The sequence below is a fragment of the Mus pahari genome, chromosome 17 (genome assembly GCF_900095145.1).
Source record: "Mus pahari chromosome 17, PAHARI_EIJ_v1.1, whole genome shotgun sequence".
Taxonomy (NCBI): domain Eukaryota; kingdom Metazoa; phylum Chordata; class Mammalia; order Rodentia; family Muridae; genus Mus; species Mus pahari.
In genome coordinates, this window is record NC_034606.1 from 21,560,375 (window position 1) to 21,582,440 (window position 22,066).

At 43.5% G+C, this 22,066-nt stretch overlaps 1 protein-coding gene across 1 annotated transcript in view; it reads right to left on the reverse strand.

Moving 5' to 3' along the window:
• Positions 1–155: 155 nt before the first annotated feature.
• Sntb1 (syntrophin beta 1) overlaps positions 156–22,066 on the reverse strand; it is a 264,616-nt gene continuing 242,705 nt past the window's right edge. Inside the window, exons 5-7 of the mRNA XM_021216977.2 lie at positions 8,686–8,882; positions 3,778–3,968; positions 156–746 (exon numbers count right to left, since the gene is read on the reverse strand). Of these exons, the coding sequence (XP_021072636.1) occupies positions 654–746; positions 3,778–3,968; positions 8,686–8,882 (481 nt within the window). The 3' untranslated portion in view covers positions 156–653. The remainder of the gene's footprint in view (positions 747–3,777; positions 3,969–8,685; positions 8,883–22,066) is intronic.

Below are 22,066 nucleotides of genomic sequence, written 5' to 3' on the forward strand. Positions count from 1 at the left end.
TTTACCTCAGATTCTGCCAGCTTAGAGCTCACGTCAGTATCCGGTGCTTTATTTCATTCCTGTTCAACATATGCTAACGAGAACACTTTGGAATCGCCTTGCCAATAAAGTCAGAGAGTCAGCTTTGCCAGAGACTGTTGGCTTCTCTTATGAAGTTTTTTTTTTTTTTTTTTTTTAAGGTGTGTATTGTTGCTGTTGTTCCTACCAATGAAAGCTCAACTTGAATCAGGAAATAAATCACAAGGAAACAAGGGGCTGTTACTAGGGCAGAGGAATAGATATAACTCCATTTCTCATCTGCTCGGCTCTGGCTTACCTGGATGACCCAGTTGCCTAGAAACTGGTGTGATTAAGATCTCCCTATGCTGTTGTAATGGCTGTGTCCTTGGCTGTCATTATTTAAAAGATATGACACGTACATTCACCTGCCCTCACCTCTTTGTTCTGATCTATGAAATTCCATTCTGATATCCCCTGTGGTGTTTTCTTTAGGGTGGCCCTTGAAGTTTCTGAAACCAATCGAGGAGCCTGGGATGTTACATGGGACTCCTTAAACCCGAACCTGGTTGTGCATGTTACATCTGGTGCACTGCCTGATGTCACAGTCCTGAGGCACAGCCAGCTTCCTTTCCGAAGGCAAGTCGCCTCTCTGTTCAGGCCACCAAGCCCAGTCGTGTTATCTTAGCAGACAGAAAGGAGTGGATGATGAAAACGATCGGCTTGGGGCAGGAGTGAAGGTCCAGTTGCTGAAATTGAGAAAGGAGAGAACATCAGAGAGCATCAGTGAATGCTTGGTGGGGCACAGTGTTAGCCACTCTGTAAGCACTTGTGTTTCTGCGGAGTAAACGAGAGCAGCTCTGTCCCCCAATCTTGGTTCTCAATGACATAAGGGAATAACTCTTCCAGCTTATTCGTTATATTGCCCATACCTGTTTTTTTTTTTTTTTTTTTTCTAAAAAGAGTTCTGATGTATTTACCTATAATAATTCCACAAATACTGACTGGACCCTTCGTGTCTAAACCATTTATTTTCAGCTCTCCATTAGTGATGTTTCCATCAAGTTTGGTACAACAGACAGGAGATCATATTTCACAGCTCAGGTTGCTTGGATCTTGGTTCTGACAGTGTTTTAGATGTCTAGTCTTGGCCAGGGTTACTTAAAATTCTTCTCAGCCTAATTAATATGCAAGGTAATTAGAGTATTAAATAGGATCCTGAATGTGAAACTGCCTTGTGAGTCGTGATTACGGAGCTCATGTTAAGCATCCCTGTCTTTGCCACACCCTGTTCTTCGCCACTGTGGACATACATCTCTCTGATGGTGATGTTTAAAGTCCTAGCCGTCTCAGTGTGCCCCCTGCACAGCCCAGGGCATGCCTGGCAAGGGCATAGAGACCTTCAGAAGTGAAGTTATCACTTGACCTAATTTAGAAAAATTTGGGAAACTTCCTGATTCCCTTCTGCTGTCCTGACTTTTGTTCTGATGGTGGCGCTTCTGTGCAATAAGAACAGTGTGACATGCGATAATATCTACCAAAATGAAGATCACTTTTTATAGAGCACCGTCTAGTTTCTTTTATTGTTGTTATTGTTGCCATGATGAAAGCATTCTTACAAAGGCAACTTAAGGCTGTACTTTAGCACTGAGTTGAACCCCTTGTGGTGGGAAACTCAAGGCAGCTGGAACTTAAAGCAGCTGGGCTGTTAACACTGCATCCACAGCCAGCCAAGAGGGATGGATGCATGCTGCTGTTGTAGGATCATGACCAGACAATGGAGTGGGCCTTCCACCTCCTTTAATGCAGTCAAGGTAATCTTTCACTGTCAAAACCCTAGGAGGTAGCAGTTGTCATTGTCCCCATTTTTCATATGGAAAAACTAAGATCTAGAGATGTTTTTCAACTTCATGAAACCACAGCTTTTACAGTGAATAAGCAAGTGTGGACTCAAGTCTAACTGATATCAGAGCTGGAGATTAATCGTCCACATCCCATGCCACTCAAAAAAAGGACACGGTTTTGAATAGTGATGTTAAAAACTGTCTGCCCCAACCTCCGTATTTTATAGCTAGGGTGACTTGAACCCAAAGAAATGAAAGGGGAGCAAAATAGCGCTGGACAGTAGCCAGGGTAAAACAGACTAGTTCTTGTAAGTTTCTGAGTTGCTATGAAGTAGCTTTAGTCGGCGCCATCAATGGGAGGAGAGGCCCTTTGTCTTGCGAATCTTATATGTCCCAATATAGTGGAATGCCAGGGCCAGGAAGGGGGAGTGGGTAGGTTGGGGAGCAGGGGTAAGGGAGGGTATAGGGGACTTTCAGGATAGCATTTGAAATGTAAATGAAGAAAATATCTAATAATAAAAAAAAAAGAACAAGTACACAGATGGAGGACTGATACACTAGTAACAAACGAGATGTGTTTTAGTGACAGGGACATCCAAGTCACTCCCTCATTTCAGTTATGGTCTCAGGCTATATTTAAATAGCTGGAATGCAGACATATAAAAAGCAAAATCCAGAGGCATTCTGAGAATCCACTGAAGAATAGAAAGAATTCTCAGACAGTGAGTGAGGGTCCATTGTTGGCCCCTGGGGGGATGGACTTGGTCACCTCTGTCTGATATTACCCATAACAACAGCCTGGTTTTGCACTGAGGTTAGCGGGGGTCACGTGACATGTGTCTGTCTGAGGTGAAAGGCCTTTTAACTCTTCAGTGTGAGCATGGCCCTCCCCCACAATCGACTTCTAGGAGCTCCAAAAAACAAACAAACAAACAAAAAAAACAAAATGCTTTCCAGATACTTTCTAGTAAAGCCCACCGAAAAACACCCGAAAACTTGTGGGCAAGAAACGGGCCTAGGAAAGAAAGAGGGAGGGAGAATGGAGGTCTAGTAGCTGACTGAAAACAACTAGATTTTTTTTTTCTCAGTTAGGGACTCATTTATGTGTTTTACATTTCCTGTTGGAACAGGAAGCCAATCCATTGTGATGGACACAATGGCTGGGTAGACTAGTTATGACAAAGTCATGGGTGTGTGCTTCCAGTTCCATACTTGCCACCTTAAGGTGAGATACTTCTTTTTCTAAGAAACGCCACTAAGAAACGCCACGGACCACTGTTGCCTACCGGTGGAAGAATGTCCCCTTGTCAGCTGCTGGGAAACTGGATTTCATACATGTCTTTACTATGGTTGGGGACCACAGAAAATCATCAATTTAAACACTACGTACACTATGTACACCGGTATGCTGTGTGGCTGTTACCTTAACCAGTAACTGGCTAACTTGCGTGACTATTGCTTGATGAGTAGTTCCCAACTTTGCTAGTCTTATCTGTCTACTCCCCTAGTGACCTTAGTTCTCTGCCCTGGCAAAACTTATTTTATGGACCTGCCCTCGTCCCCACCATCTGGCACGATGCCAAGGTTGTATTAGCTGCTTAGCGCATCTTTAAAATGAATGGGGCTTATGTTAAAACACCCGAGAAATCCTGTTTGATAAGAATTTAATGCTAACCTTATAAAAGATTCTTTCTCTGGATTCAAATATTTATGTCGTTTTCTAATGAAAAAAAATGAAACCAAAGGAAGGAACTAGAGATAACTGGATCTGTTTGAAGCCCTGGAATTCAATCCCACTTTCTCAAGAACCGACTGTAACAGGAGCCTGCTGCCATGGTGCTATCAGTAGCCAGGCCACCTACCACTTCCAAGTCATTGCACATGCAATGCATAATGCAGCATATGAAATCAAGTGGTCCCAAGAAAAGACACTCACAATCTCTCCTTCTTTGCCTCCAAAGTCTAAACAGAGCATCCTGATTCCATCATCCGAAGACATTTTGAGCTTCTCGTAAGGGGACTGTATGATTGTCTTGGGAAAGGCACCATCCTGAGGCTCAGTGGAAATAGAAAATCCATTGTCATAATGTATGGTCAAGCGGCATTCCTGGTTTCTGTAGGTGCAGGCTGAGAGAGAGAGGGGGTTGGGGAGACACGGTAGAAATCAATCCATCTGTCCTTTCACCCATTCACTCCAGCACTTCATGGTTTTACTTTCTTCAACCCAGTGCCCAGCCATGAATTTCTTATTAAAGTGAGAAAAAAAAAAAAAAAAAGGAACACAGTTCCCATACTTCTTGGATTGACATTGATGTTAGCAATCATCAGGAATTGAGATTCAGTGGATGTTTTCTGGGCTGCGGTCCTTAGCTTGCCTTCTGACATGAATGTCAACAGTAAAGGGACACATGACTTCCTATGGCCAGGTGGGCCTTGTTTTCAGCCGGAAACAATAGACCTTTTATTTAAACAAAGCAAGCCACCTCTGCATCGTCATCATCATCATCATCATCATCATCATCATCATCATCATCACCATATTACCTGCATGGATACACACAGACAGACAGACGACAGGCAGACGACAAACTCACAAACATACATGCATGCATCTGTACAGTCATGTCAGCTACTGTGTACAGTAGCTGCAAGTAGAGGCAAGCACTCCCTTATGCTACCAAAGTTAACACATACAACATGCTTAAGAGGTCAGAAGTTTAAAAATAATCTACCCCCCCCCCCCCAAAGCTGGGTGGTGGTGGTGCACGCCTTTAATCCCAGCACTTGGGAGGAAGAGGCAGGTGGATCTCTGAGTTCAAAGCCAGCCTGAACAAAGTGAGTTCTAGGACAGCCAGGGCTACACAGAGAAACCCTGTCTCGAAAAATAAAAAAAAAAAAAGCACTTCATTTTTAAAAAGGCCCAACAAAGTTTATGCCAGAAATTGAAAGGGCAATTCCTCTAATTTCCCCCTAAGATGTTGGGTCCAGGAAGTGCTGTTGCAGACAGGTCTGTGATGTGGCACCTTTCATAAACAATGCTACCCCATCTCCCTGCCTGAGAGGTGTCCAGAAGCTCACTGTGGAGGCATGGGCAGGGCACCTCTAGTCCAGAGGAGCAAAAGGATGAACGCTGTAAGCTGTCCAAGTGCGGGCTTTTACCTGGAAGGCTCACTGTTTAGGAAGAATCCAGTACATTAAGCCTGTCACAGGGGCAGGAAGTGGGCAGTCGCTAGCACCCTTCCTCCTGTTAAGGAAGGGCTACAAATATGTCCTTTATATCTTCAGCAAAGATTTCCAGGATGCTTCTCAATCATCCGACTGGGGTTAGTTTGCCTCATGAAACACTACGTTGAACAGACCTCTGTAGGTCAACTGGTTTAGGCCTTGATCTACATCTAACTGAATTTAGGAAAGCCTGCATAATTTTTATTTTGCTTTGGGGGGAGGGTCCTGAAAGTCATACATGATGGTATCATTGGTGGAGAATCTTCTCAGTGTCACTCCTTGCTCTACTCTGCTTTCTAAATATATGGAATATAATCTCCCCCACTGACGTCAGAAGCAGAAACATCTCACTAACATTACAAGGCTTTAAAAACCTAAAGCTCAGAGAGGAAACAATATCCCCACCTGGGGATGTTCAGCTTTGAAAATTCAAGTCTTTTCTCTTCTGTTTCATGTTCCTTTCTTCTTGCTCTGGCACTTGGATGTAGAGGGCTTTGGGGCAGGAGGTTGACAGTGAGTTTCTTAGCCTTCCTCTCTCATGATTTGTGACAGATGATGACAATTGGGTAGGGGAGAACTTCAGATTTTGAAGGAAGAAATAGGATCTCAACTGGCCACAAAGTGAGGTGCCCTTTCAAATGGAGCTCTGATGAACACACGCACCGCTGCCCTGACTTACTCTAAGTATTTTTCAACTTGTACTGTGAGCTCATCTTTTTTGAAGGCCTTCTCTGATAGATCTGAGTGTTTTGCCTGCTACCATCTCCACCCCCAGTCCATGGACAACGAAGGCCAGTGCCACAGAGGTAGCAACGGATTCTCATCCCGACTCACCCTTTTCTGCAAATTTTTGTTTCTTGTACCTGTAGTGTATGTAAGTAAGTTCTAAGCATAGTTTTATTCATGCTCCCCCCAAAGTTTGAACACTAAAGCTATGAGATTAGTTCTTCTGAATTAGCTGTGGTGTGCTTTGATTCCAGCCGGCATCATATGGCATGGATGGCCTTTGCTGGGTGGAATCAATTTTCCAAACATGTTCTCAATCTCCACGGAATAAACTAAACACATGACCATGTTAGAGGAAGCTCTGGTATAGACAGACGTCTTTCTCGGCAAGTGTCTGGAGGCATCGCTGAAGCTGGAGCTGGATTGTGCCTTTAGTCACTTCTGTCACAACTCTGTTACCCTCCTCCTCCTCCTCCTCCTCCTCCTCCTCCTCCTCCTCACTCAGGTTACATAATTCCCTGTAATCCTCCGTTGGCTACTTTGTCACCAGCCTTGGTTTTTTCCTATTGAGATAGACAGTGTCTGCATATCAAATAGAATGTAAAACAAGCCAAACCCTCAAGGGTACCTTCATTCCTTCCTAAAATCACTGCCTGGAGTCTGCACCTCACGGGCATACACCTACAACTTTATGAAACCCAGCATTTGAGTGGCTTGAGTCTCTTCCGACTTTTGTGCTCAGAGTCTGCCTTTCATGACAGATACCATAGGCGCACGGCCTTCAGGAACACTCAGACACAAATTAGTTTTAAGGTAATCATTAACAGGAATTCATCAAGCTAAGCATGAGTATGATGGCCTATGTATCCTCGCAGCATTTGATAAGATTGTCAGTTTGAGGCATGTCTAGGCTACATGCTGACATCCTATTTTAAAAATAAAGTAAAAATCTGGGTTTACTACAGTAGAAATTCTACTACACATTTAGAGGCATTTCAGAAAAAAACACCATCACACGCTACTGTGTGCTCTATCTTTTAGAGTAGTCCTGCGTATTTGAGAGGTGGTACCCTACAGCAGTCCTCCTCCTAGAGTGGCCCATGTCCCCATAGCATTGTCTCTTCCTAGATTTGTCACAGGAGGATTCTCACGCACCACTCTGTGCCGAATCTGTAACTCTGGAGTGTGGAGAGGCTCAGCTATTCATGCCTCTGAGTCCAAAATGATTGTTTTGTTATTGGCCCAGGGGAATCTTGCTACAAGCTTCCTAGCTGTTCTGTGAGGAGTCCTCATTCTCCAGCGCACCCTGGCACAGTGGAGGTTCATGGTGTTTTCCACCGTCCTGGCAGGTAGCTCTTTAGCACATGTGACTAGGAAGCAGAAGAGATGACACAACCGAGGACATTGTTAAGCTTTAATTAATTTAAATTTAGAGAGCTTCACTGAGCTTATTACATTAGACCGTGCAAGCCTTGGGTAATAATCATAACAGTAGCGGTTGATAATAGTTTTTCTTCACAGGACCCTCAGAAGTGGGGCCTGTTTTTTTTGATTATAGCTATGGGGTAGAAGAAACAAAGAGATGAAGGAAATGGCTAAGAACCGACAGAGCTGGGACGTGCATTCATGTCAGTTGCTATTCAAAATGACCAAGTGTAAGTGACTACAAGTCTCTACTGCCTCCTTAAAGCCTCACAGGGACATATAAGGTGCCATGACAGGAGAGGAGAAATAAGAGTATTTATAAGCGGTGACTGAGGAACTCAGAATTCCTGGGAGGCTCAATGAGGACATGCTTAGTTGTCATAGAACGCCCTGTTTATAAGTGTCAGCAGGGGGCTGGTCAGAGGTTGGCTGTAGATCTCAGGACTAGAAATTGTTTGTACTAGGGCTTGGGACCAGAACATCATCACAGACACTGTTAGCTTTGTATAGGATATTTTGTATACACTGTGTTAAATAAGGGTCCATAGTAGCTAATGTACACAATTTTATGTGTATTGTACACATACATACACAGCCATGAATACATGCACGCACACATACACACACCCACACATACACACCTATGTTTATACACACACTGGCATACATGTACACAGACACACCGGAATGAAAAGTTCTGCCAAACAGGACAAGATTGACACGAATCTCTCTGATTTCATCTAAACAATATTGGCTTTGCTTCAAATGATTCGTTTAGGACACACAGTGGGTTGTTTTTCACTAGAAGAAAAACTGCCTAGCATAGAGTAGGGATAGAGTAAATGATGTGAAACAGAAGGGTCCTTCCTTCCACACGTGCATCCCTTAGTCATTTTGGGGAGCTCTCTCTGACAGTAGACTTCTTCCAACCCGTCTCTGCCCCATCATTTGTGCAAAGGATAGAGAGAGCAGTGCTGAGGTTCTGGAACTTTCCTTCAGCTCTGCTTCCCCCGATTCAGATACCTTTCTTTCCCGTCGTTTCTAACGAACTGAGTCCCCAGTTTTGAGCTCAGTTTAGTACCAATACTATTCTCGGATAAGTCACTCAGATTCTGTTCTGATTGTTTATTACCAATAACCTAACCCTACTCGTTTATGCCCCTCTCCCCCCCCCCCAATTCCCTTCCTTTAGGAAGCCATCCATGCAGTTATAATTGGGAGGATTGGAAGCGATCATTTTAGTTACCAGTTTCTCTTCAATGAAGGGGAGAGGAGGTGGGGTAGGATAAAAACCTCCAGTTACGTTTTAGGAGGACGAACAATGCCTAATTGAGAAGCATTTAAGTTCGACGCTATTATTTTACATACCCTATAACACAAGGAATAAAAATAGTTTGGGGCCAGAGCAGTTATGGTTTCACCTTCCGTGTTTTTGGGACATTGGTAGCTCGTAGGCGGCAGCACTCACCTGTGGTGATTTCGGCAGTGAGCTCCGCTGAATTGTGACACCCTTGTACTATGCTCCTCGTCCAGTGGGAGAGGTCCCTGCTGATCTCCGCCCTGAAGAGATGTGTTTCAATTCCTTGCTTGGTGCCAGTTCGTGTTGCAAAGGACAGATCCATACCAGCCTGGGGTGATCCTTTCCCTGGACCTGAATGGACCAGCCTAGAGAGGAGGGTGTGGGGGAAAGAGGGAAAGAGGGGCATAGGGAGAGAGGAAGAGAGATGAGCATCTTTTTAAAAGAATCCTCGTGACACGTCACACAGTAGAAGCCCCACACCTATGCAATACTCATTGCGACCTCAAATCAAAGATATCCGCTGCTCTTCAGTGGGTTTTTACCATCTCTCCCATGAAGGAGTGAGAGTAACAAACTGTGCCTTTTGTTAAATATGCAGAAGATTCAAATAATATGGTATAACTTGTGCAAATCCAACTATGCTTATTTAGTAGACAAATAAATAAATGAGTGGGTGAGGCAGTGAGAAAAAAAAAAAAGAGTGGAATTCTGTGTAAAATTCTCTCCAGTCCAACTCCATCCCCACGCCTGTGCATATTTCTGCCTGGGCAGAAGAGAAGGAAATGAATCTATTGTACTAAACGGGCGTGAGATTCAATTAGTCACATCTCAGCTGGGAGGATCTTGCTGTGCTGAGCACACCTCTGGGCAGGCATACAGTTATGCACACAGGCCCTCCAGCCATGCAAAACAACTGGAGACTCCACTGAAGAAGCAGCAATCTGTTTATCTGTTCAAGCCAGAGAAAGACCTAGAAATGTTAGACTTCCTAGGAAAGGGTAGAGGACTGCCCTTTGGTGGGTAGTTATGGGAACCTTCAGAAGCGTTGCTTTTCAGCTACATAAGCTTTGCACACTGACTTTAGAGCTTCCCCTTGGCATAAAAATGTGACTTTTATAGTAAATAATTCCCTGGAAGGCCAGACTTAAAACGTGAAAAATCAAAGTATTCCGAGAGCCCCCACCAGCTCCGGTTTCTCACATGTCCCCTGGAAGCACATTCTCTCCTGCTTGACATTTCAACTTCCTCTTCAGAGTGGCAATCACTCTCGGAGCAGCACCAGTGTAATTTTATAAATGTTATGTCTCTCCAGGGGAATCTGCATTTTCATCCTTAGCCTTTAATACGGAAAGCCACGCTACTATTTGCTAGGAAAATGCCAGGTGACACCTGTTGGGCCAGCTGTTTTCTTAGCCAAAGAGTTTGTTACCTTGGGGGTTAAAATAGGTGTAAGGAAATTTATTCCCTCACCCCCACCCCCTGTAATGCTAAACAGCAGTGAATAAAATCAGCAGTGAAAGAAAGCGTATTACAGCTTGTGGGCCTCCTAAGAGGAAGCCTGCGTAGCTCTGAGGTGCTTTCTCTCATTTACAGAGCTGGAGTTTGGTGGAGGAAGAGTTTGCCAAGCTGCTTTGAGGGGAAAAAAAAGTTATTGGAAAGTCTGTTTACTGTGAGGTTCATTCATAACCTTTCCGGCACTGAAGGTAGGTAGGGAGCCTCTAATATACCTGAAGGGACATGGCTGTGCATGAAGGGATTTAACATGTACAGGCTGGACCTGGACGTGTGTTCTGGTGGCGGTCATCTTAGAGTGAGAAGTGAGCAGAGGAAGTTGATGCTGCCTGTGGATCCAAACCGTAGTGATGTCGAAGAAAAGAGAACCCACTGGTCTACCTTCCGGTGTGGGACTTAAAGGGACTGAGGTAAAAACTCATCAGAAAAGTACCTTTCTAATACATAGGTAGATATAACTGTCTAAGAGAAGCAAAACACATGATGGGTTAACTTGCTCAAGGAGTCGCTCTCTCTGTGTCTCTTTATCTCTGTGTGGGCACACGTGTGCACACATGCCCACGCCCACACATGTATATGGGCACACACATGTGTGTTCAGGAGTGTGTGCAGGTCAGGGGACAACCTTCAGATGTTGTTCCTAAGCTATTGTCCACCTTGTTATTTTTGAGGCAGGGTCTCTCACTCTCCTGAAACTCAATAGGCTAGAATGGCTGGCTAGGAATCCTGTCGATGTCCATCCTGCCCAAGGGTGGGGATTGTAAGCTTGTGCTACCACAGCTGGCTTTTCAAGGCATTTTAATATCCAAAGTTGTTTAAGCTTCAGTTGCCTTAAGAAATATATTCATCTAGTCTCTTTTCAAATCTTACTGTCAAGATTAGTTGAGCCCCAATGCCAAGCTGCAAGTTGAATTGAACAGGCATCGTGGGTTTGTAAGGCATAACATGTTGTGCCAGAACGTCACTGATTTTCTATGCCTCGTACTGAAAAACTTTTACAGAATCATCACCTTCTACGAGAGCGTTGTGAAGATTAAATAACACTGCTGATATACTGTTCCTTGCTCAGAAACCAGAGTGTGGCTCCTACTCAGTAAATACTTTTACTCTTTACACTTACAAGTTTAGTTCCTGCCCCATAGGACTGGGGTTATATATAATAAAGGTTTTAAAAGCATTTTGATCAGTGTCTTGTATGCTATGGTCAGCACCCCATAACAACTGCTTCCTTTAGGCCACGCCTGTTCTAAGTTGTTTTTACTTTCCAGTTCATCGATGCCCTAAATTGGTTGTAATAAAATTAGGGGCTGTTGGTACTGTATTATAGAGGCAGAAGTAAACTAAGAAAAAAAAAATACACAGTTGATATGGAGAGAGAGGAGGGAGGGAGAGAGGCAAGGGACGGAGGGAGGGAGGGAGGGAGGGAGGGAGGGAGAGAGAGAGAGAGAGAGAGAGAGAGAGAGAGAGAGAGAGAGAGAGAGAGAGAGTTATATGGGAATGAAAGGGAAAACAGAGTTAGGACAATACTTTTGAAGTCTTTCTTAAGAACACAAGGTGCTAAGGTTGTTAGCAGCAGAGCATAGGGCAGATTTTCCTCACAACCATAAGACGTATCTCAAACCAACATTTTTTCTTTTTCAAGAGAATCTATAATATTGGGATCAATTGTAACTAGAAAAATGGACTTTGTTAGGAAATACCCATTTGGTAGCTCTGGGGATGAAGGGATGCAACTGCTAATAGAATGTCAACGGTGTGAGAAAGCCATGGACCAGGCTAGCCCCTGTCATGTGCCTGTGTCAGAGAAGTAACAATGAAAGGAAGCCTTGGGGTTGGGGACGCTGGCACTCCCTATTTGTCTCATCGTGCAATTCTCATTGAGCAAGAAGGAAAACGGGAAATTTGATTTTTCAACACATGAAGTGTGAATTATGTAATCACACTAAAGGCTCTTCCATCCAAGGGACAGCATACATGCAGATGATGTGGATTTAAAACAAAAGAAAACAAAACAAAACATGCCGATATTGGAACAGTACTGTCTTAAAACATTGAGAAAAAAACAAATGGCCATTTCTGGTACTTAGTGTGCTTCCTAGTTGCAAAGGATACTTTCCCCAGATTGGATCCACTTGGAATACAAGTACCTACTGTGTACATGTGTGCAAATCTTCTGGGTAGAGTACTGCATATACCATTAAGATTATTTTTATAAATATTCTGTGTCAACATGGGGAAAGGCATTTTTGTAACGTTCTTAACATAACACTAAAATACATGCAAAGAAAGTGTGGAAACAGGTCCATTAAAATGCCAACCAATATTACAGGTGATTTATTTATCTCTGAAAACATTATTTATCTTTTTTAAAGTTAGATTTTCGCCCAAAAAGTATACACTAAATAAGTTTTAAAGCCTTGAGACCAAAATGGACCCAACTCTTCAATTCTTAGAATTAGGACTTGGCATTGAAAATGTAGAAATTCAGAGTCAGCATGTTTTCAGTGTTTCTTGTTTAATATTAGTGGTAATTCGGAGATGGAATACGGAATTCCTCATCTGTGACCTCTGCATTTTTTTTGTGCATGGGTTTATTCGATACTGTCCATGTGTGTGAACAACACAGTATGATTAGGTTATGGTTACTGTCCACACAAGGTAACTCTATGCCTATGGCTGCATTAGTACCTAACGTTCAATCAGCTGGACCCCAGCAAAGACCCAGGCAAGTACCTGAGCCCTGCAGATTGAATTAATACTAGTCTTGGATTCAGGCATTTTCTGAGGGACCACAGAGGAACTTCCTGCTCTGTTCATGTACCTTCTCCCATCTTTCCAACAGAACACCAAACAAAACCTGCTAATTTATCCATTCCATCCATCAATAAAGATTTCATGAATCACTAGGTAACATAGATGATCAATATTTAGACATAGTGACAACGTTATAGGTTGAACACTCTCCTCAAATTTGTACACTGAAGCCTAATCCCCAACATGTCTATACTTGGACATAACTCCAATAAGGATGTTAACTGTGGTGATAAGGGGTGGGGATTTAACCCAATAACAGCGCAGTGTCTTTAGACATCTTTGTATGCACAGACGCTGAGTTTCATGAAGGAACAGATGTAGGCAGCCATCTGTAAACTAGGGAGACAGCTTGCACAAGCACACAACAGATTGATCTTGAACATCTTAGCTTTCAATGGAGACAGAATGCATTCTTAACCCACCCAGTCTACACTATTTTGTTACAATGCCTGCTTTACACACAGACCACTCAAGTCTCAAAGCAACCAGGACAAACGTAGATCCAGCCCTGATGAGCAAGTTTGAGAGGAGAGCTTTTACCCATCCTGATCCACAGTCTCTTTTTTCTAGGTCCAGCCTCTGTAACATCTCAGGAAACACATTTCTCCAGTAGACGAATAGCAGAGAGTGTGGGCTAGGGCGGTGAGAGTGTGGAAGAATCACTCTGTCTCCTTGGGGCAGGCTGTTCCGTGTCTCACGACTCATCCAAACTAAACACATCCTGAAGCAGAACTTCAGAATTTGTGTAGAGAAGAGCTATGGACTCTTAACGGTTTCATGATCCAAGGATCACCAGGATCTCCAAAGGGAGCTGTATTTACCACAAAGCAGAGACATTTACATGGAATCAAATGATGTTCCGAGAATTTCCAGGTGAGGAAAGGCCTTTTAACCATGCTAAAGACAATGAATGCCACTTGCTCTTTAGATGTCTGTGGAATGGACAGATAAAGGAAGCAACAACTTTGCATCTTTGGCCAACAACACAGTATGACCTGTAACCACTGCATGATTGGAATTAAGAAGGTGACAGCTTCGTGCTTCTTACACTGATCAGATGACACCAAAACTATCGCAGCCCGACACACCTGAGTCTATGATTTCACTAATATCCTCTCTGGATTTTGGTTTATCTAGAAGGAGGCATTCTGAGGACACATGGTTTCCTCTGGTAATGTAGGTGAGGCAAGACTTCCAGCAAGGTGGACATTGCTTAGAAGATGCTCACTTGATAAGCACTGTTGCTCATGTATCGAAACTGACAACTGCTGGGCCAACATGCTTCAGGGGACAAGAATGTCCTCTGTGTGTGTGTGTGTGTGTGTGTGTGTGTGTGTGTGTGCTTGTGAGTCTGTGTGTGTTTGTGTTTACTTTGTGGGTACACATCCAAAAGCCAGAGAATGACACAGAGTTTCCTCCCCTGTTAGTCTCTACCGTATTCAATCGATTCAGGCTCTCTTGGCGTCTGGAGCTCATGTTTTCTGGGAGACGAGCTGCCTAGCAAGCTCCCAAGAGGGTTTTCTCTCTGTCCATCACAGTGCTGGGACCATAGGTGTGTAAGAGGCCACACACATGGTGCTCATGCTTGTACAGCTGTTGCTTTTCCCCACAGAGCCATCTTTGCAGCCCCAAAAGTTGTCTTGATAACGGAGCTCACAGGGAGTGAGTAGAGTACCTCTCTTGCAGTAAGCCCCCTCCTCTGGTCCCTTGGGTATTATTACCAAGTCATAGTTCTGTTCTTCCATGATCACCGTGCCTTAGACTCATTCACCAGGGCAGGAGCCTGCTCCAATGCCTCTCTGATCCACTGATCTTAATACTCTTCCTGACACATGGTAGATGTAGGTTGGATACCAGCATAGTGGCACACTTTTCTAAATCTTTTTAAAATTCAAGTTTAATTTTGCAATGGAAACCATTCATTACGCAATTGATCTATTTTGAAATGTTTTCAAAAGTTGGACCCATTAAAGAGTTTCTCAATGGGTTCCTTATTTGTAGACCACCCTTAGGAGCACATTACCATAGCTAGATTTGGGGAACCATGTGCCCAGTAAATGACAACAGACATTAAGTCATCATTTGGAGACTGAAAAGGCGGCTCTGACATCTCTCTGCCTGAGTTATTTTTTACTCTGCCAGGAGCAGCGCTTTATACTCCTCCCAAGATTCCTCCCAAAGATACTTTTTCCTGTTCTGCAGTCTCAGGGGCACCCAGAAATAGCTACTATTTATCTTTCAATTATTTTACATTTTAGGTTATTTGTGTATCCTTAAAAAATATGACCATCTGTTTCTTATCTGTAACAGGAACTAAACTATAGCAACCAAGGAAATGCTTCATCCTAAAAAGGTAACTCTTCTACCCAGCAAGAAAAACACACTGGCATCCTGAGACAGGCTTTCAGCTGCCATTCAGACACAGTTTCCAAGATTCCTCTGAAACTGAGCAACTTTTGTTCCTTAGTTGTAAAATGCAGATGTGTATTCCCCTGGTTGGAAGCCTAACTGCAACCTCCTGCAGTATTTTATATTTTTCTTAGTTAGAATAAGAATATATAACCAACCAACCAACCAACCAACCAACAATAATACAAACTGAATAGGACAATATAACACTGTGGGGGCAGGAGCAAGAGACCGGAGCCTTAGGCAGGAAGAAACTTAGCTGAGAGAGTTGGCCTCATGGATTTCCCCAGATCTACTACTTACTAGCTGACTAATTCCTTAAACTCTGCTTAGTTCAGTTCCTTCATCTCTCAAGGAAAGGACAATAATCTTCTTAACTTATGTGAGGATTCAATAGCATGATCTATGAATGTTGTATGTAGCCTTGGTTAGCACAAAATATATTCTAGTGGCCGTCTGTACTGGCTAGTTGTATGACAACTTGACCCAAGCTAGAATTCCCAGAAGGAGGAAAGATTAAGAAAATGTCTCCATAAGATCCTGCTGTGGGGCATTTTCTTAATTAGTGACTGACTGATGGGAGGAGGGCCCAGCCCATTATGGGTGGTATCATTCCTGGACTGGTGGTGATGGGCTCAATAAAAAAGCAAGCTGAGCAAGCCATGAGAAGCAGGGCAGTAAGCTGCAGCCCTCCATGGCCTCCATCAGTTCTTCCTCCAGGATCCTGCCATGTTTCATTCCTTCCCTGACTTCCTTCCATGATGAACAGTGCTGTGGTGGAAATATAAGTGAAGTAAACCTTTTCCTCGCTGAGTGTCTTTGGTCATGGTGTTTCATCACAGCAACAGTAACCCAAAGTAGGGCACCGCCATCATCATTACAGTGTAAGTTAGAGGAGGGTAGGACTGTTCGCGTGGTCACTCCCTGCTGTATCCTTAGTGCCTAGAACAGTTCCAGGCAAGAGTAGACCTCAGTGAATATTTCATAACTCCATGGCTAAAGAAGAATCAGCTAAGTAGCCACCCACATAAGAAGTTGTGGCTAATGGCAGCAGCTATACGCTAACTCCCCTGCCTTCCACCCCTCAACCACTCAAGGCAGAAACAGCGAATCACAATCTAAAGTACTTGGCTTTGTATTCACTGAATAGGGACTGTGGATAAAGGTAATGAGAATGAATTAGTTCCCAGGGATGTCTGACAGCCACTCTTGTTTTTTCCCTTTAAGGCTATCTTTAGCAACTAGTGTTTTTAGCAGTAACTTGCTGGCTTAGGGAATTGAAATTATCATTTTGGTTGGCATAGGGGGTAGAACTTAACTTTTTCCCCCCAAAATGTGAAAGTTATTAAGATTTTCCATTTATTGATATGGTTTCCCTGCACAGAAATATATAGAAAATGGGTCCCCAGGGGAGATTTAAAACGATATTTTAAAGTTGTCATATACCCCGGGACTGGGGCAGTTCATCAGTCATTGGTAATTAAAACAGTTGCCGTGCAAGCAGAGTGGCCTGAGCTGGAGCCTTGGGCCCACAGAAAAGTCAGTTGTGTTTCATGTTTACAGCCCACCACTGGAGAGGTGGAGACTGGAAAATCCCCTGCAGCTTGCTGGCTAGACACTGTAGCTGCACTCCTGAGATCCAGGCCCAGTAAGAGACATTGTCTCAAAAAAAAAAAAAAAAAAATCAAGTGTAGCACAATGTAGGAGACACTGGATGTGTCTTTCACAAAGAACTACCCACATATTCATGTGTACCTGCCTGCACACACACACACACACACACACACACACACACACACAGAGAGAGAGAGAGAGAGAGAGAGAGAGAGAGAGAGAGAGAGAGAAAATAGTTCATATGCCCAAAGTGTAGCTTACATGACAGACCAGTTGCAGGATAAGACCACTTTCAAGTCTGATCTTTTATTCAGTATTTAGGGAGCCTTGCTTTAGAATACTTGCTTTTGCAGGAGACCATGGCAAGTGCTTCTCCCTCAGCCAGTAAAAGATAAACTAGGCTACAAATTCATTTCTGAGTCCACAGATATGGCTCCTAGCCTGGCTGCTTTTTGAGAAAAACAAATAAACAAGCAAGCAAAAAACTGTCTCACAAGGGATACTTCTACACTAATTTAATTCCAGATAGGTGTTAGAGAATGTTGCATAAAATGTTCCATGTACAAATATTATTATTAATATCCTTAATTAACGCAACAACAGTTGCAGCACACAGATTCCGCCAAATTAGGAAAATTACATATTAGGTAACTGTGTTGCTAAGCAATACTACATACTCATTTTACTTAATTGCTGTAATTAGCATCTCCCAACAGATGCCACAATGCAAACCAAGGAGAGAGAGGGAGGGGGACAGAGGAAGGGAAGAGGTTGGAGGGAGGAGGGTGGAGGGGAAATAGAGGAAGGAGCAGGAAAGAAGGAGGAGAGAAGGAAAAGACAGGAAGAAAGAGCCACTTGGATATTCTAAAGTTGCTGTTGACCCCAATACTTTCACTCATTGTTCAGCCCAATGGGGCCTAGCAGTCCACAGACATCTCAGAAACATACAATCATTAACAAGTATCGAACAGTTGGCTGTGATCGGTGGTCTAGGATCTTCCTTCGCCCCAGCCAGGGATACCTGATGAGTTGCTAGGTTTTTACTTTCTAAATTCCTTTCTTCTGAATATGGTGTGGAAAGTCACCCAGGATCCTATCTTCCAGTAAGTTTGCAGTACTGAGCGATCCTGACGGAGATGAGCGTAATGGAGGAGAATAAACAGGGTGGCAGTTTGGAGTCCACTCCTGACTATTTCCTGGTATTAATCAAGTGGAAATGGTTGAGTGTCTTCCATTTTTCTCTTGCTTGCCCAGGGCCAGCTTTTGGAGGCAGTACCGAGAGTGAGATGGTGATACTCCACACATGGAAGCTTTTGCCAATGGACCTGCTTCTACAATGGTATTTTGGGGTTCACTTAAACAAGAAGTCTATGTGCAATCAACTAGATGCCCAGGAACCCATATTTACAGTCTAGAATTTGAACCTTGTTTTTAAGCCCACGGGGACCATAATTTTTCTATTATACTAGAAAAGGGGGGCAAACTCCAGAACATCAGATACAGACAGAGAAGGAAATAAAAAGGGAACAGCAGTGACTTCAGGTCATCCGTGGGTTTCTTTTATCCATTTTATGTTCCTCGCCATAGCCAAGCAAGAGTTGTAACTTGATAGATAGTCTCACTTATAATCATTCAAACAAAGCCGTAGGAAACCGTCCTCTGAAGCTAATTGTCCTTGTATTCTCTAGCACTGTTAGACCTGCACATTTCATGTCATTCTATGCAACTGCTAGTTATCTCTTAATAGTCTCCTATCCCATCTCTGTTTTAATGAGTTCAGCATGTGCCACAACATGTACAGAATGCACTTTCTAAAGAGATCTTTGAGAACATCTCCATGTAAGGCAGTACTAATCAAAATCAGATCTGTTCTCCTGGGGTAAAGGCACCATGTTTGATCACCTAAGCAAACAGCTTTTACACTGCCTGGTTTTCTCTCTTTCACATTTTCACTATTAAAAAATTCTGCTACTGCCATCTCTTTTTACAGTGTTGGTTTCTGAACATGCATGGCCTCAGAGGAAGCCACCCATTGGCCATCTTACCTGCAGTACTGTGGCGTGTCACCTTCAGAGCTGGCACTATGATACGGGTGATGTTCCCACACGTTCTGCCCTCTACTGACTGGTCCCTGACTCTTCTTCGCCTTGGTCTTCATAGCTCCGTGATACTAAGACACCAGGTATCTTTGATGCAGCACTATGTTTTCTTTAGGATGCTGTGGGCTAACTTACTTTTCGGCCATTTGTACTTTCCTCTGAGATATATTTTCAGATCCTGACAATTGCTAGTGTTATTGAGCACTCATTTGGCATACCTCATTCTTCTTTTCCCTTCCTCCCTCCCTCCCTCCTCCCTCTCTCTCTCTCCCTCTCTCTCTCTCTCTTTTTCTTTCTCTTTCTTTCTTTCTTTCTTTCTTTCTTTCTTTCTTTCTTTCTTTCTTTCTTTCTTTCTTTCTTTCTTTCTTTCTTTCTTTCTTTCTTTCTTTCTTTCTTTCTTTCTTTCTTTCTTCTTTTTCCTGTTTTTTTGTTTTTCTGAGACAGGATTTCTCCGTGCAGCTATGGTCTCTAGACTCGGCTGGCCTCTAACTCGGAGATCTGTCTACCTCTGCATCCTAGTGCTGGCATTGAAGGTGAACACCACAGCCTTTGATAGGATGTCTTTTTTGTTTGTTTGTTTTTTGTTTTTTTGAGACAGGGTTTCTCTGTGTAGCCCTGGCTGTCCTGGAACTCACTTTGTAGACCAGGCTGGCCTTGAACTCAGAAATCCACCTGCCCCTGCCTCCCAAGTACTGGGATTAAAGGCGTGTGCCACCACATCCGGCTTGCATACCTTACTCTTAGGCTTCTCATTTACGTGTAGAATCTCAATTCATCTTAACACTAAGTGTAGGAACCAGAAGATGCTATTGGCCCATCACACAGATGAAGAAAGTTGGATGCTGAGGCAAAATGATAATTTCCCCAGGTTCACATCATAAGTGAGCATCCAAATGTCCAACTCCTGCTTTGTCTAATGCCAAAGGCGACTAGCACCTTCAAAGCTGGGATCATGCTATGTAGCTAACCTGAGCTACATAGCATATTCTCTGACTGCCTGAGGAGCTCATAGCTTAGTAGGCAGGAGGGCAGGAGCCAGCAACCAAAGAGAGAGTGCCAGGCTGAGATGGAATGGCAGCAGCAGGGAGGAGGCACACCTCACATGATGATTTGTCTGAGTACAACCTCTATCCTAGAGCCTAGAAAGTTTTCATGGCCCCTAGGCCTGGGGAATAGGCCCGAATTCCCAAAGAGCAAATACTTTCTGGGCTGAGTATAAACACCGTAGTCTGCTTCTAATTTAACATTTAACAAGTGCAATTGGTGATTGGTCATATTCTCCAGGGACAAGAGAGTCTAACATTTGGAAGGTTGGCCCGAGGCTTTGACTACTTTTAGCGGTTAGAAACCAGGTCCCTTCCTAAGGCTCCAGCACTCTGGGTATCAACTGTTCCACGTTCCTGGCTGCCAGGTGGCATGAAGATAGAGAAGCACACACTCATCATTTCCTCTGCTGCCTGCCCTCCTCCGGCCTTCAAGTCAGTGTGAGATGCGTGTAGCATCTCTGCAAGCTTTGTGTTTCTGAACGGTCATCATCCACTGGGACTGGGCAAGCAGAATTTCTTCATTAAAATGTCTCTAAAACTCTCGAAAAACTGTGACCGTAATCCTCACTCTCTGTAGACTCACATGACTTAGCAATGAGGGCAATAGTGCTAACAACAATAATGATATCCCTAACACTCTTGACTTCATGTGGGTAAGTGGACCTTTCGGAAAAAAAAAAAAATATTCGGCAATTTCAAACAAACTTCAGCTAAGCAAAATAGGTTTTCCCAGGGACTCATAAAAAGTAGAGGGGAGAAAATAGCTAAAGTTACAGCATGTTTGCAGATGTCCTGGGTGTGCTCTTGTAAATCGAAAGTGCCTTGTAAACTGGAATTCCCAGAGCCCGGAGAGGCTACCGAAGCTTGACCGTAGGAGAGATGCTTGCAAACTTCTCTGTGTGGCAATGGACATCAAGACTAGGCTGTGAGCAATTCTGGTACCACTACTATGAAAAACAATCAAATTTTTATTGTGTGTGTGTGTGTGTGTGTGTGTGTGTGTGTGTGTGTGTGCAAGCACGTCTGTCTGGGCCTTAAAATCAACAGTAACAAAAAGAAACCTAATCAAGTAAATCTGTTGTGAAATGGGTGAAGAAGGAACTCAATTTAGAGAGATCCCTTTCATATTGGCTGTGCTGCAGCCAATGTCGTCCCTCTGCATGTAAGGAAACACAGCGCCTGTGACAATGCAAGCCAAGCTCCCCAGCACTGCTAAGGGGAAAGGAGGAGCCTCAGGGTGGCTGGGGCCAGACACTATGTTAAATAAGGCTGTTCAGGTCATTGCTCTGAGCAAGGTGAAAGAAGGACTGTGCACCACCCTTAGCTCATATGCTAGTGTCTTCACCACCCTAATTTGATCACATTTGAAATTAGGACCTCTATGGAACTGATTCAGGTAACTGTGGTCATAAAGAATACGGCCCCGATCCTGCATAATTAGTGTCCTCCTATGGAGAGACACCGAGGAACTGGCCCTTTCCCCAGACATGTACAAAAAGGGAGGTCATGTGAGGACCCTGAAGGAAAGTTCTAAACCATCAAGGGGACCATCGCCAGAGACCCTCACCCTGGACTTCCAGTCTCTAGAGTTCTAGGAGATTGAGTTCCGTTGTTTATTTTCCCCAGACTAACTGCAGCTTGAACGTTCTGTATCCCAGACTCTGAACCCCATGAGCACTGACGTGATGCCACAGTAGGAAATCCCAAATTGTGTTCATGAAATTTTTTCAAGCAGAAAACCATTGTATGGAGTTCCATTTAGGCCATGTGGATAAGATGCACATATAACAAAAATAAATTTTCTCTCTGTTAGGGCTCCCTCTCCCAAATATCTCATTACCTTTATATAAATGTCACAAATTCTAAGAAAAACCCAAAATGTATTTCATATAAAAAACACTCAACGTGTATCTTGTTTCAATATAATACATTAATTATCTTGTCACTTTCATACTGTGGTAGACATTATTTACCCATGTTTTTTTTCCTTTTTTTTTTTCACACAGGGAAGTGAGATCAGAAAGAAGTAACCACCTCGTGATCATGTGGACTTTA